Consider the following 16,342-nt stretch of genomic DNA (forward strand, 5'->3'; position numbering starts at 1 on the left):
AACGGCTGTGACCCTTACGCACACATTTATATATGCACATTTGGATAGAAAATGTATCTACAATACTACACTTAAATACTACAGATTGCATTTAAATAAAGTTAGGAATACATTTTTGACCCCTGCAGCAGTATGCTAAAAAGTGCCAGTAAGGTAACAGATATGTTGACACATGGATTCCGTTTTTGAATACAAGAAGTTAAACAGGTCAAATTTGATTATCTTGTCCAACTGAAACAGACAAGTATCAAATAATTCTAGTTGCAATTTAGAGAACAAATCCATCAGCTGAGTGATATACTTGAGATAACAGTAAGAGTTTAATTCATCATTCTAAACTCCAGAAACTAGTGCTTGATTTTTTTTTCAGTAAGCAATAGAAAAATGTCTGAGCTAGCTGGAAGCTAATCTAAGGTTTCCTGGCTACCATCCAAAGTCAAACAAAAAGTATTTCAGAAAGAAGGAGTTGTACTCAAATGTTAAAAAAAGGGTAAATGCTCCGATCAGTTTCTTTGCTTTCATCCTTCAAACACCATTTGCAAACTGTAAACAAAGTAGTAAAGCTTTCTTGCTCCTCAAGACTACACGTGAGCTGAAAGACTAAATTAGAAAAGTTGCTTAAAAAAACACAAGAAAAATAATAGTTCAGTCATTGCCTTGTTGACAGGTGAGATAATTATCATTTCTGGTACTACAGAGTGCTCACAGATAGGCTGGCATTTCAGCGGAAGGAAAAAACACACCAGTCCACAAGGAACCATACGGTTTCCTTAAAACAAAAGCCTCTTGAGTTCATAACCAACATTTCAATCAGCTTTTAAGTAGGAAAGAGCAACAACATATCAAATTGGGGATTTACTGTCAGGTGTCAGGAACAATGGCTTTTTTTTTTTTTTTTTAGAAAAAGCTGTGTAATTCTTTCACTACTGTGCGTCATAATAGATGTAAAAGCGCATCTTCAAACTTAGGACAAACTCATCTTCTTAGAACCGATCCTCATGATCCGAGCACTGAGCCCAATCCAAATATCCCTGAAGCCCAGTAGGAACCCTACCAATTCATGTAAGAAACTAGCAGTACTCCAGAAAATAGCAGTTCACCAGCAAAAGCTCAGATCCTCCAAACGTGAATGCCATTGTGAATAATTCATCACTGAACGTATGGTTCTTGTTCAGAGGCCACTATAGCAAATGACTTAAAAGATTTTGAATCAGATTTCAAGAGTACAACACTATTCATAATCCTAAGTGTCTACAAGACAGGAGTCTCCAGACAGGTCTTTACACAGAAACCACAGAAGTGGAAAGAAAAAGTGATTCACCTGCTTGAAATGGCTGACATTTAATTTCTGCAGCTTAGATATTCAACTATTACCTAAAATTTACTATAAAATGTAAATGGGTATATAACAGAAAAACTCTGACATGTTTTTTATATACACATTAGAGAGAGGCACGTTCTTTGCTAGAAATCAGCATGAAATGCATCTGTAGGTACTTAAACACTTCCTTTCACAGACATTTTCTCATGAAACTGTGCTTTTCATATAAGGCAGTCCTATCTAGTTAAGTAAAACACAGTTTGCATAAAATTAGAGCTGCACCTAGTTTATAGTGTATTTTCAAAATACGCATGTCATAAACGCCAACACTGAAAAATAAGAAAGATAACTATTTTGTAGCCGCGGAGAAAGAAAGCACTGGTTTTAACATTCTGTTAAAAGTTAATGGCATGAAAGGAATTTCTAACTGCTAGTCCTAAATGATCTAGCTGTTCTAACAGTATGCACAGTGCAAAGAACTTACTATAGTAGCATTACAAAGTAATACTAGCTCTTCCAAAAGAACTCTTGAAATTGTCGCTCATTGCTCAGAATGGCAAACATCCAGTATATTCACAATTGGCAACAGAATCTAGAGTGTTACTATATTATTGCTGTTACAGTAATGAAAAGAACTGAGGTGGTGATTATAAATTTTCATGTTAAATTGTGAGGAACTCCATTTTATCAAGTATACTATTTGTTAGCTTCTTCATAAGCTGTAGGAAAATGAACAACAGAGAAAAGTTATCTATTCTTATTTTTTCCTACGGAAACATTGGACACTAAAATAAAGTATGAAATGAGTTGGCTTTGCATTAGTTAGTTAAAAACGCGTATGTCAGTTCAACTTGAGTCAAGCTACCTTGGGTTGTATTAGCTATCTGTAAAGGCTGACTGAATGAGATTCCTTTCATCATACAGGCACTGCTATCTTTGCTGCAATAATAGAGGCACGCTTTGATAGCCAGGATAGCTTCAGCTGATAGACAGCTACTGGGTAACTGAAAGGGAATGAGAGTTTGACAGGAAACATCCTTAATTCCTCCAGACAGACACTGTCCTTGAAGCAACCATGTATTATCTGTAAAAGAAAAGCAGGTCTTATCGTTAGGACATTCAACACCATGTCTAAAACCTAGAGAAAGCATTGATTTTGCTTATCAGACAACACGGACTTTCTGTCCACGTGCAATATTAGGGGAAATTGCGTCTAATTTTTCCAGTCACAGAGAAAAAGGAAAAACAATTTACAAATGCTTCTTTGGTAGTCATTCAAAGGTGGAAGGATCCATAGCTTTGATTTAAGAAGTGTAGGTATACTTACAGTACACCTTAATTAAATGCAATGCATCTGCAATTTGTCCTATACGCTCTAAAAAGTATATTAAAATTTCTTTTGAGATATATAAGCAAAACTCCTTAAATTAATGGGCTGTTACAGATTTGTATCAGAGGCCTAATACTCAAGGCAAGGTGAATGCCATAAAGGCATAGAACTGCATGACATTTCCAAACAGAAATATCAGCTTTATAAGTGAGTTGCTGTACGTTAGTGATGTTCAGGCTGACTGTTACAATAGGCCCTGAGCTTCATATTTATTTAAATATTTAAGAGTACGTGAGCTGAAGAATGAATTGCACAATAAACGCACCTAACTCACTGCATATTGTACTCTGTATTTTGCCATAAGTGAGATGGATGAAGTGTTCTTTTTGGCATTTTTCAGAAAATAACTGTAACTTGGCTCTAAAATATATGAGCTTGAAATGGCTTGTTGAGTTTCAGTTGCTTACATTCTGTAATTTTACTAACTCCTGAAACTATGATGTATCTCTCTATCTCTTTGCAGATTTTTTAGGCCAAAAAGTGTGCCAATACTCCTGGAAACAGTCCATCTGTTCTCTAAAGGCACAAAGTAGGATGAGAAACCTCCTTAAGCCACAAGGTGTACAAACAAATTGCAGTGCTGTACAGTATTGTTTGACTGTTTTTAAAAGCAACTGATTTCATTAAGGTACCACGTGGATAGAGAGACACTTTGAAAACTCGACAACAAAAGACTAGCCAAAAGATAAGGAGGCTAGTTTTAGACCTGCTTAATTGCATCTGCATGCACTGATGACTACTAACAGTATACATAGATTGTAACAGACAGTAAGGAATGTCAATTCACCCTGAGGAAAATTACCAAAAATTAGCAGAATTTTAAAATCCAGTAGCATTTCTAAAAAGGAAATAAATGAGTGAAAATGCTATAAATGAGTGAAAATAATTTAAATACAAGTGTTTTCTCTGTGACTTCCCAAAAATCTACTGAAGGTGCAGATGAGGCATTTTCAACATCCAGAACTCGACAAAGAAAAATCAAAGAAAAATGACTTCCTAGATTTTTTTTTCCACCCGTTTAGCAACTCTAAACGGTCGGTTAAGCTTTCTATTGCTCTGTTCTGGCTTAATGGGTAACCTGCTCACTCCCTCCTAGAAGTAACATTTCTCTGTACGCTGCATCACGTACTTCTAGGGAACCTAGAGACAGCAGAAGCGTTTATACAGGTCAGATTTTCTTCTCAGCCTCTGAATGCTAAGCGTCTTCCCTTCATCCCCAGAAGCACTAGTTTATAGCAGCAGTTTTACTTAGGCATACAGCGCATAGTATAGGATACCTTTTAGAATCATTAACATCCTAGTGAGATCAAAAATTTATTCCTAGAGTGTGAATGTGTTCAAGCAAATGAGTCACACCTGAGTAACTCAATAACCAGGCAAAACTGTTTTACCACTCAAAGCACCTGAAAAACATGCAGGTTATTTTATATATTGGCGTTCATATGGTACTTTCGAGGGCACTGATTCATGTTCCTTTCTGGAACACTGGAAAACGCTCGTTAATGGTCACCCTGCCCAAGAAGGATCTTCAGATAACCTTGCTATTTTCGTACTGAAGGAAATTTTAGGGAACACTCACGTGTTCCATTCTGTCAATTATGCTACGGGCACAGTAATCTCCAGTGTAAGAATGGCAGTGATGGATGGAATTAAACCACTCCAACCACAAGCCATAAGAACACGTTCTCTGTGTGCGTTTCAAATACTTAGAGTTGAGAGATATTAATTAATTTAGCTTCACAACACTGCTATGACATGAAATATTATTATACCCATTTTACAGTAACCAAGGTACACAGTGACTGAAAGAACTGTGTAAGGTCACACAGGAAGTCAGCAAATGAACCTGAAAAAAGGCCAGTCATTTCTGCTGCCTTGACATAACAATTTACCTCTTATGGAAGAATGTGTGCCTTGTTATTGAAATATTCAAGCAGAAATATGCAAATATGAACTATAACACAGTAGATTCAAAGTGATTAGGTATAAATATACTTCAAATAATTTTTGAAGAGAGAAAAAGAAAAAAGGAACCTCTTTCAGGAATACCCTTCAGGTTCACAGTAAGCTTTCTCCAAAAAATAGACACTAGGGCTGGGCTATTCATAGAGATAGAGTGGAGAAGGTAAGCATCTAAAAAGGAAAAAGCCTGATTGTTATGGGAACAATATCTTTGCCAACCCTCAATGGCAGCTTGTTCCAAGCGATTCTAAAAAAAGGAATGTGGCATGTGTTAAATCATGCAAAAAGCAGCTGTTTTCATTTTTTTTCTTAATCTTCCCACTCCAGCTGTTAAGTGTAGCAACTCTAAATATTACACATCATATCACAATGTCGTATGGGAACATAGGCCTAGAAGTGACATTTTGGTCCACGAGATCGAGATCCCTTGTGTTGTAGGCATGTCATGATATATAACCCCGTTTATATCTTCCTTCTGTTCTTCCTCAACTGATGTGACAACACAGGTACTTTACCTTCTGCTGTGATGAACCAGGAATTAGGTGCTTCTTCATTCAGTTTTGTATCTGGAGGAAGAGTCAACTTTAACAGAAATTGAATCGTCTGGCCAGGAGTTACAGTCAGGGAAGGAAGTTGAACGTTTGGTGCAGATTTAGGCAGTTTTGGAAGGTTTGCTATTTTATCCCTTTGTACAGAGAGATGATCTGGAACATCACATGCTTCTGGATTCAGGATAGGCAACTATCAGCAGAAATCAAACAAGATATTAATTTTCATTTGTACTGCAGAGGAAACTGGCTTTCACAATACAATCACACGCTCATAGCTTACGTGGACTAGGAAAACTAATGTATGACAATATGCTATTCTTCTGAAACTTTCTGACAGAATGCAACAGTGCTGCACTGATAGAAATAAAAAAGGACAGATTTTTTTAAAAGTTAAACATATATACCATTGCTCCAGGGAAAAATAATATTCACTATTAAGATCATCAAATCTACTACTTAAGAGTTTCCACTACTTACAATATACTTTAATTTAAAATTTTAACAGTTTCATTACACTTTTAGTTTAATAAACATTACAAGTATTTTCTCCTAATCTGGTAGCATTTGTACCCTTAGGTAATAAAATCCAAGATTCTAGCCACACAGATTACATAGCAAAGCAAAGGATTATTTCCCTGAATGTTACATTTAATATGAGAATTTAAACCTACATGAAGACGGTTTGACTACTCTGTCCTACCTATATGAAAACAGTAAGACATAGAACCATTATAAGATGGACAGTAATTCAAAGTTGCTTTGCCTTCACGTGCTACAAGCAAAGAGAGCAGTGCTTAATTCTGAAAATCATTTTGATTGGACAACTTGGAAGCCCAAGAGAAAGAATATTAAAAATCGGCACTGCACATATTAAAAGTTAGACACCATTTAAAAGTAAGCTTTAAAAGTTCAGTGTTGCAATAGTAAAAATAAGACTTTGTAGTACCAATATTTTTCAAAATTTGAAAGAATTCTGATTTAGAAACTTTCTTTTTTGAACCTACAAGGGAACAATGAGAGCTCTTCTGCTCTCCCAAAAGCAGCCATATTAAGTAATTTATTGTGGACATTTCTCTCCAGTTCACTGTTGCAAGTTATCTTTGTTGCATTTTACATATCTCAGTATCCTACATGCTTCTGGATATAATTAAAGATCAGACATACAGATGCAGAATTAGAGATGATGTCAATAGATAGAAAATCTAATAAAAACAATGTGTGAAAAAAGCAAGATATTGCAAGGTAAGCTAGATACAAAGCACAAAAGGTGAGGTGCCTTGCATTTACTTTGGAGTACAGAAGTTCACAGAGTAGTAAGTGTAGAATAGCTAAAATTTGGCATAAATGACACCCTAGTGTGTCCTGAAGACAACTTGATCATTTATATATCAGGCCTGAAGTGGCTGACCTCTCAAAATCATCTTTTGTGGCTTAACTACAGGACTCGGTAATCAATTTCAACTTCCTCTCATTTCAAAGAGAGTTGCAAGGGCTCATGAAATGCTTTTCATATTGCAAAACTACGCTGTATATTTTTAAGACAGCTCACACTTCCATATTATTTATAGAGGATCATCACTTTCTGTTTCTATGCAAAAGCAGTCTTCCCAAAGATTAAGGCTTTCAACAAATGCGCTAACAAGTAATGTTTGTTTGCCAAATCACATAATGTTTTGCCCCAAAATATTACGTGACTATAACTACTGTACCAAAAAATTCACTAGCTATATGATTTTTATATCACTTAACAAAGTCTGTAATAGCAATTTATATCAAGAAACATCACTATCAGCATGTTTAATAAATACTACTTGCCACGGAAAGAATTTTTGTTTCCAAATCCAGCACTTTAATCTGATGATTATTTGTGTCCGCAACATACATTAAGCGGCCATTTTCTTCAACACACAAACCTCCTGGTTCATTAAAAGCTGACTGTGTAAAGCTGGAAGCAGTAATATCGCTTGCTTCTCCTGTGCCTGCCAGGGTGCTGCAGTTCTTCGTTTTGGGATCTATAACCTTAATCTAAGATAAACAAACAAACAAACAAAGAAACCTGAGGAAAAAAAACCACCCGTATTTAAAAGTTCTACATTATCTTACGCCCAACATTTTCAGAAGCCAGCATTAACTTCGAGTACCTTAGCTAACAAGTGTCTGTCTGGGAAACGATGTGGTTGCCAGGTTACCATGCTTTAATAAAAACCACCTCCCTTCTTTCTCCCTGATTCCCCTGCTGGACTTTACTGCTTCCCTTGGTCTCCATTTAGTGTTCTCTTTCATCATTCCAGAGCTACCTACCCCTTTGCTACAGAAGTATGCTGAATGGCATGTTTCTCTTACATTTGCTGCCTTTCTGAAGACATTTGCAAAATAGTTGAAGCATGACAAAACTGGCAGGCTAACTTTTAGACCATTCTTTCAAAAAATGAGTGAGCTAAAATTTGTTTCAAGTATTGTACAAAATGCAGTCTCAGTATTTATTTTGCTATTACTTCAAGAAAAAAAAATAATTTGCCATGTAAACTTTAATGAGTATTTTGTGTATATAACCTACTCTTCAAATTAAAATAAAACAATTTACTTTGCTCTTAATGAATTTAATCGAGGTACATGTTAACAAGCTTGCAGGCATGAAAGCTTACACATCACTACACGAGAAGAATCACACAACACAACCTTTCTTGTCTCTGAAGTGACTCTCAGTTCCATGAGAGCAACCCATAATATTTCTTCTCAAAAATGTGTGGCTTTTCTAAGGAAGTCCAAAAGCAAGTCCTTTTGAACTACAAGTTTTAGCAAACCCGCAGTATCAAACCTGCCATCATACCCATACAGCAGCATGTGATAACAAAATAACTGGTCAAGAGAAAGACCCACAAGGGAGGAAACAAAAGGGAACCCACAAAAGGAACTCATAGCATTTGTTTCTTCAGCTCCTCCAAATACAGTCTTTGTACGTTCCTAAAATAATCTCTCACAGCGGTAAGAACTGTAAAACTTGTATGCAATATGCTTCTATATGCTTACCTTATGATTATAGGAATCGGCTACGTACAGCAGTTTTCTTTTCTTGTCCCACGTTACTCCTAGGGGATGCTGCAACTTTGCATTTATGCCCGCTCCATCCACATCACCAAAGGCAAACAAATTCTAAAGTTGTATGTTATTAAATTAAAATCTGTTAATTCGATGTTGACTTAAGTTTAAATGATTATAACTAAATGGAAATTAACTGACTTTTTAAAAAACAAAGCAAGACAACTTTAAAACAAGGATACTGAGAACTAGGAACACTGACCATGGAAAAAGAGACTATAACAGTTCTCAAAGTGAATACAGCTGACTGATAACCAGGCAATGCTGTCTCAGGTTGGCTATTTTATAAATAAGTGAACCCCTAGAGCAACAATCTGCACTACAACCTGAATACCGCAACTGCCACACACTTGCATTCCATGCAGTGAAGTTAAGAAATGGATGGCCGTGGAAACTGATTTACCCTCTCACCCCAGAAGTGGTTCTTCCAGGTCAGGCTTGAGGAATATTAGTAGGGCAGTGTGGGGAAGTTTGAAGTGATTACCAATGGATCTCTCTCTCCTCCTACAAGGTGCTTCACCGCTCCGTCCTTCAGAGAAATTGTTCGCACAGTGCTGCTCTCGCTATCTGCTACAAAAAGGCAATTCCATGGCTCCTCAGAAGCCAGAGAGAGACCAGAAGGCTGTGCAAAGCCTGCCTTGTGCGGGTATGCATTGTTTCTGTTCTCTTCATTTCCACTCCCAGCAAATCGAATGCAGGTTCCTTTCTTTAAATCGCTGAAGAAAAATAGTATTCGAGTTCAAGACTAAGCTTGAAATACTTTAGACATTATGCATAAACTGAAGTTATAGGACAAACGTGAGTTATAACAACTATACTACAGCACAAGGAATTATTTGAATTGCCTTTGTGCTAACTTTTACTTCACCTTAGTTCATCATTCATCATTAGATAACTCAGCAAATGCAGTGAAAAGTAACATTCAGTTATACGAACGTAGCTTACCAAGTCATAGTTTTATAGGAAAAGCAGCACCTTCCATTTCATCTAACTTATGTGAGAAAAAAAAACAGGCAGACTTTAAAGTACACAAGCCTTTCAAGTCTGAAGAGAAGCAGCAAACTTCAAGCTTAGTACAGGTTGAGGAAAATTACTTTGAGTTTAATATCATTATCTCTCTTCAGGGTTTGAAGGCTATTTATCAAACAAGCAGCAGTTTCTTATATCTCTCATTAAAGCTGCTTACCTTCCCTTTGGTAGTTTTCCACCTTCCAACATCAGTGCCCAGATCTGATGAGTGCCTGCCATGGCTATCCATAAAACATCGTCTTCCTGGGTACCTGAAACTATTTAAAAACAGACGTATAAAAACAGGAGGAAAAAAACAAATCCTTTGGGTATGTTTTATAAAACCAAGAAGTCAACAAGCCAGCCCTGCTCTTCCCCCGCCAGGCCCGCCCAGCTCATCTTTTGCCTTGGGAGACTCTGCCTTTGTTCTTCGGTTCTCTTCCCAAGAATATAAACATCTTCTGTTTAATCTCTCTGGTAAAGCCAATACTTCAAATAGGATTTGTTCTTTGCATGATTTTGCTGTTGGGTTCACGTTTCACCTGTTATTTTTGGATTCATACTGGCCAGCAAATAGGTATATATGTTTGCTAAGCACGTACATTTTTTTTTACTAAGCTAGTGACAAAATTCAATATTCCAAGTAATTATTGGTAATTGTTTGCAGGGTTTGGGAGAAATAACAATGGCAGTACCTTTCAGATCATATGCTCATTTTAGTTACAGATCTTTTATCCTGCAAATTCACATGTTCTCAACATATTATCCCTAATAGTCCCACAGAAATCAGTGGTAATACTAATGACAGTAAAGACAGGATACATAACACCTTTCAAGATAACAGAAATTGGTGCTTGGATGTCATGTAGATTCATGCTACAGAGAATAACAACTGCTATTTATTCAAAGGTTAGGTGTGATGTGTGCAATAACCAATTCCCCTCTACTCTAACCAGTTTCTAAGTGATACTCTCAACGTTTACACGTGTATATGAGACATCACCAATTCAAGATGCAGATCACGGAATAGTGACCTTCTGACCAAAAAGGGTTCAAATGTGTATCTGTTTTTTTCAGCTCATAAAGTATAAAACTGCTATTCACCAATCCAAAATTAAAAAATTAAACAAAGCTTGACTAGATAACATTTCCCAAATAAAACAATATAAATGAAAACAGAAGAACAGATAAGTGCTCTATAACTAAAACCAGATCACATTGCAGCATAAGAAAGGATGCATGAAGACAAGTAGTGAAAGGCCATAAGAAACAGAATAAATTTACTTAGCTTTTTCTGAAAAGTTTAAGGAACAGTAAGTTGACATTTAAAAATTGCATTAAAACAGGTACAGTGTTATATTCCTAACACTGTACTGGTCTAAACACATTGCACAGAACGGTCCCATCTAGTCAGAAACAACATTAAAAAGCTTTTCTAAATCAATGCAATGGGTACTGGAATAACTATTAGCCAGTCAACTGAAAAATATCTTCCAAATGCTCACAGAAACTTTTTATTCATATGAACTTACAAAATAACATGGGTCCCATAGCGCTGTTCCTTGCAACAAACAGCAGCCCCTCATATTTTGTAGTTCCAGAATACACATAATTTTATGTAAAAAACTTGTAAACATTTTAAACCTGAAAAGTTAGACCAAAACCAATCTTCCTAGAATAAAATTATCACCACTGCCCAAATTGAGATCCTTGCATCTTCCACTTCTCAAGCATTCTCACATCATACATTAGAAGAGGAAAAACTAGTACCCTTCTATCTACAGAAACAATTTCCTCCTACTGTGAGCCCTCTTAAGAGTAGTACTCATATGATTTTAATGCAGTTTATCTTCAGCCTTTTCTTTTTCTGGGATCAACGTACGAGTTTCCTAGACTACGACCAAAAATAACTCTGCTGAATCTCTCCTGCACCTCCACATGCTCCGTGTTTTTTATGCAAAATGGAATCCCAAGAATAAAAGTTAAACTTCCAGGACACCTAAAAGCTTCTGATGAGTGGGAAGGTTCACAAAATAAGCTGGAAAATAAACATTCCACAAATCAGAGATGCTAAGAAAGTACTAGCAATGCCAAAAAAAACCCTGACAACATCAAAACCACAGAATGATCTTCGAGTAGAACTTGTTTCTAAGAGATTTAACCAAGAAAACAGGCTAGGCAATCATCTGACTACCTCCTACATAGTAAACGTTCAACTCCCAGGATTTTACGTTTCTATGTTGCATAACTTGCATTTTTCAGAGGCTACAATTCCGAGTACCTCAGAATGAGCAACGCTAAAAATCACCGGTTAATTCAGTAAGTGGGCTTTTTATCTTGCATTTATGCTATCCAGGTCATTCTGAAGGATCTCAAAATGCTTTGTTAATTATTTAATATTCACTTCATCCGCCAATAAAATGGAGCTGTAAGAATAGAGCTGAGCACTTTAGAGAATCTATTGCATAAATCAAATTTTGTAGTTCTACCCACTGAGAACTATCTTGTGATGGCCAGAAGCTGAAAAATTGAAGAGACACCTGACTCCAATTACATACGCTGAAAGGCTTATCAAGCACAAATTACAAGAAAAAAGTATCAATATTAATTTCAAATTTTACTGAATATGTAAGATCAATAGAGAGAAGATTCTTTCTTCAACTAGAAGAACAAGGTAGGAAAAATAAGGAAGAGACCCGTAACTGTTACAAATTTTAATTCAAGTTAAATATTTTCTTCTGGGTAGCAAGTAGAACAAAGGGAACGGATACAAGTATGGAAACAGAATGCGCACACTGAATTGCGAAAAATACGTCAGAGCTTTAACCAGAAAATTATACTAAACAGAAAAGTAAAAACAATGCCTGTGGTTGCATACCTAAGGTATTTTATCACATGACCGGAGTGACACTACAGAGTTTAATGTTTAATGCTCTGAAGCAGAAGACAGAAAACATTCCTCTTTGAGGAGAAAACAGTTTGGGGATGTGTCATCAGTGTCACCCTTCTACTGTTCTCATAGGAGAAGGGGGGGCAGGGAGAACCAGCATGCTAAAAGTTATGATAATGCCACCAACTACTCCTTATCATCTTTGAATGGAAAGAATTTGTTTTTAAAAGGCTTTATTACAAAACAACATAAAAGAACAAAGTAATTCTTTTACATTTATTCAATTAGGCACCACATTCCAACCTACCCCAAGCCGTTTTTAAAATCCAGTGCAGTTTCTCCTTATTAGGTCATGTACTTTCTTATCTTTAGGGCTGTCTGTATCAGAGTAAAGTATGGCTTGTAAATGCGATACACTTACATCATAAAGATTCACTACTAATGAACTAGAGCGCTGACTGCACTAGTGTTCCATACGGCAGCGTTATACTGTACTCCACTTCCGTGCTTTTCAAGTCCCTGAATCCACCTCTGTTATATTTCCATGCTTTTAACAATTCACAGTCCTATTCACATACATACTCAGCCTTAAACATGCCAGTAGTAATGCTGACCTTTCTAAGACACTAACTGTGAGTCAATTTGAACACACAGATAAGTGGTTGCGGGATGCCATATTCTTTCCTTTTTTAATACAGAGAATGAGAAAAGACTGTCTTTAGTAGCAGTCAATAGCAATATCTATCTGCAGAGATTCCATTCCCAGGAATACCGAACACTTCCAGTCTCCCTATCTGGGGACTGCGTGCTTACTTCCAATCCCGTAATGAAAAGTCTGGGAATCAAAGTCACATTTTGTGGATGACAGCACTGACACTTTCTAAATAGACTCAAATTGATTTTTCCCCCCCCCCCCATCTCCTCACTTTATCTTCAAAAAACGTAGTCCGTTGGTACACTCATCTGCCAACACACAAAAAGGTAAAAAGGGAATGATTTTCATGTAATAGGGCATCCTGCTTACAGACATGTATGCTGTGTATGCACACATATGAATATAAGTCTTGTTTTCACTTAAGTCAGGGGAATTTTAATAAATTAAATCTGAATCTGACTGACAGAATGACTGGAGAGTCATTGCTCTTTCTTCAGCGAGACAGAGAGTGAAATCCCTCCGAGAATGCCAGTTTAGGAGCAGGCACCAAAGCTGTGCAGAGATGACAGAACCTATACACAAATTACTTTAGGACACGTGAAAATCCCTCCAAAGTCCCTCTTCAGAATTCAATAAGAAGCTGACTGTTTGACTCACTCAGATAATATATACAGGAAAACTGTGCACTTCAGAAGTCCTCCCAAAACATTTCTGGATAATCCTCTCTTCACTGGAGTCCTTCATTGCCACTTTTTAATGTCATGTTTCTCAAAAGATCTTTTCCCCTTAAACAGTTTATATATGGGAATTAAACCCTGTAAGTTTTTCACTTAACTTTAGCCCTACCTTTAATTATGAAGTTACTTTTTTTTTTCCTTGAAATTTGGAGTATTTTAAAGAAAAAATAATTTCATTCACAAGCAAATTTAGGATTTAATTCAACAAGAGAAGGACAGAAAATGCTGTTAAATGCCAGTGATATCTCTAACATTATTTTCTGAGAAATTGGACTTGCATGGGGGCAGCTGCAGCCCGAAGCTGAATGGGGTATCTGTGAGTTTGTACCTTCCACAGGAACCTGCTGAAAAGACGAGGTCTTCTGCATTCCAAATGAGTCTACACCTGTACCTCATGCGCTCATATTACAAGCTACATGTATCTAGAGTAATTCAGACTTTGAGTTGTAAAGAAACATGATTCAAAAATTAATCCCTGATGATCTCAAACGCAGCTCGTATTTTCAGCTATTACCAGGGAAAATTCCTTTCACAAGACAATGAAGGCTAGAGCATCAAGGCCACAACGAGACAAGACTGGAAGGAAAAAGACACGTAGATAGCATACTTTTGACAGCCGACAGTTCACATACACTCTGAGCTCACCCAGGTAGTTAACTGATTACTGCTTTTTTTGGTAAAATTATGGAAGAATCACTATGAATAATTCAGAGAAAAAAAAATCTTTCCTTTGGAATGCAGTTCTAAATCACCTTTGAGGAGAAACACGGAAAGAAACTTAACATACTTTCGTTTTTAAGAAAGGTTAGAAAGATTGTACTAGCATGACAGCTACCACACTTTCATTTAAATAATATCTACGCAAAACCTATATTGAAGCACAAATTTCCAACTCATTTATTGAAAACACAGTCAATACTGTACTTGGGAATGTCTATAAATAGCTTACAATCACGCAATTTAAGACTGGATTTTGGAATCTAAACCACACAGTTATGTCACCATGCACAGGTCATCGTTCTGTTCCTTCCAGCAAGAATGCAGCTATCAGGAACATTTCACACTTAGATCAACAGTGCCTTTAAGTATCACTTGCTTTCAACACCCACTGAATAAAAATAGAACAGGGCAACAGAGAAAGCTTTAAAAAAAGAAACCGAATCCTCCACACACAGTAATTTAATAATGCATTTTTAAACTGCTGGCCCTTCCCCTATATTGTGCACTTCCTATACAATTTATGTCAATGAAAATTTCAGCATCAACTTCAACAAAGTCAGAATTTAATCCATGGAGTTCATTCCAGAATTTTAAAGGAGGGTAAAACAAAAGTTCACTGGCCATAACTAAAGCAATTAAAAAGATGACAAAGAATACTGTCTGTCTGAATCCTAGCCTGTGTTTTGTCTCCATTAATTCCCCTACCTTAACGGGAGACATTTCTGTCAACCGTCTTTTAAATGGTATTTCATAGTCACTCAACCTCTTTGCCTCAGTCTTCAATATCTGTACAAAATGAGGAAATAAAGCTGACTGTCTCATGTAAACATTATGAGGCTTGGTTAAAAGTATGCTGAGATACTTGGTAGCATCTGTTCTAAGAATGAAGTGATCTGCTCCCTCATTAACATTTTTCTCAATATCTGTATCTTTCAAAGGTATACAAAGCAAATTCCAATCACAAAACTGTCTACTAACAGATACATCTGGTTTTGATAAAGATGACATCATACCCTTTCAGGTCTTGGCTTTGCTTATCTGATTATCTGAAAATTTTATCCTTCTGAATACAGATTCTTAGAAATACTTTCAGTGTGATCACACTAAGATCAGATACTACAGTGCTGAACTGCATAGGAAATTGAGAAGTCCGATTCTTACTATACTTGGAGGCAAATTAACAGAAAAATGTCATTCACTTAATTTCACAAAACTACATCTCAAAAATATTTTTCTGATTTATTTTCTACTGATGATACAAAACCACCTTCCTGAATCTTCAAGCCAGCTGTCAGCAACAGATTTGATGACTTCCATGGGCTCTGGATCAGGCCTGATGTCCTCCGGAATCCAACAACTAAACTGTGTATTTACTTCATATCTTTGAGACCAACCATCTCAAAGCAATAATGACTTGTGAATACAGTGTTCTAAGATTACTAAGGACATTTCTTGGTTCTTTAAATGGCATCTTTTAGACCATGATTTAAGTTTGTTTCATAAGATTGTTTCACAACAATCTATACATTAAAATAAACAAACGCAAAAATGAAGTCTTTTAATTGACCAATACATACTCTAAACTGTATGTAGAGGAGTAATGTTTTAAGAGATGTGATTGATAAGGAAAAGAAGTTTATCTTTTAAGAGGTAACCTTTCCCTTTGAGATTTTGAAAAAGGTTGGCATAAGCTGTTTAATACTGTAAGTACCTTGTATAGCAAATAAAGAGCTTAAACTTTTAAGCTTCTTTTCTTCTGCCTTTCATGTTCTAGATAGCACGGCTTTGGACATTAAAAGGAGGCTCACGGAAGCAACACTTGTTTAAAAAATATGAAATTTGTAAATCTACGCTCTGAAAAAAAATCCTCTTGTGCACAGCTTAAGTTCTAAGGAAAATGGGAAAGTATGAATCTATTTCATTTCATGTATGCCAGGCCAGTTAGCACAACAGTCAAATTTATAAATATATAATAATGACTCATAACTCTCTGAAGTGTACGTAACCTC

At 36.3% G+C, this 16,342-nt stretch overlaps 1 protein-coding gene across 3 annotated transcripts in view; it reads right to left on the reverse strand.

Moving 5' to 3' along the window:
- Positions 1 to 299: 299 nt before the first annotated feature.
- The window catches only part of NHLRC2 (NHL repeat containing 2), a 35,036-nt gene continuing 18,993 nt past the window's right edge, over positions 300 to 16,342 (reverse strand). For 2 of the 3 annotated variants that reach the window (XM_068951676.1, XM_068951675.1), the window contains 6 exons: positions 9,510 to 9,609; positions 8,808 to 9,039; positions 8,255 to 8,377; positions 7,040 to 7,249; positions 5,189 to 5,414; positions 900 to 2,405 (listed from right to left, as the gene is read on the reverse strand). In XM_068951676.1, the coding sequence (XP_068807777.1) occupies positions 2,140 to 2,405; positions 5,189 to 5,414; positions 7,040 to 7,249; positions 8,255 to 8,377; positions 8,808 to 9,039; positions 9,510 to 9,609 (1,157 nt within the window). In that variant the 3' untranslated portion in view covers positions 900 to 2,139. Of the gene's footprint in view, positions 2,406 to 5,188; positions 5,415 to 7,039; positions 7,250 to 8,254; positions 8,378 to 8,807; positions 9,040 to 9,509; positions 9,610 to 16,342 lie in introns of all 3 variants that reach the window. The other variant, XM_068951674.1, reaches the window with a different exon arrangement.

The sequence above is a fragment of the Struthio camelus genome, chromosome 7 (genome assembly GCF_040807025.1).
Source record: "Struthio camelus isolate bStrCam1 chromosome 7, bStrCam1.hap1, whole genome shotgun sequence".
Taxonomy (NCBI): Eukaryota; Metazoa; Chordata; class Aves; order Struthioniformes; family Struthionidae; genus Struthio; species Struthio camelus.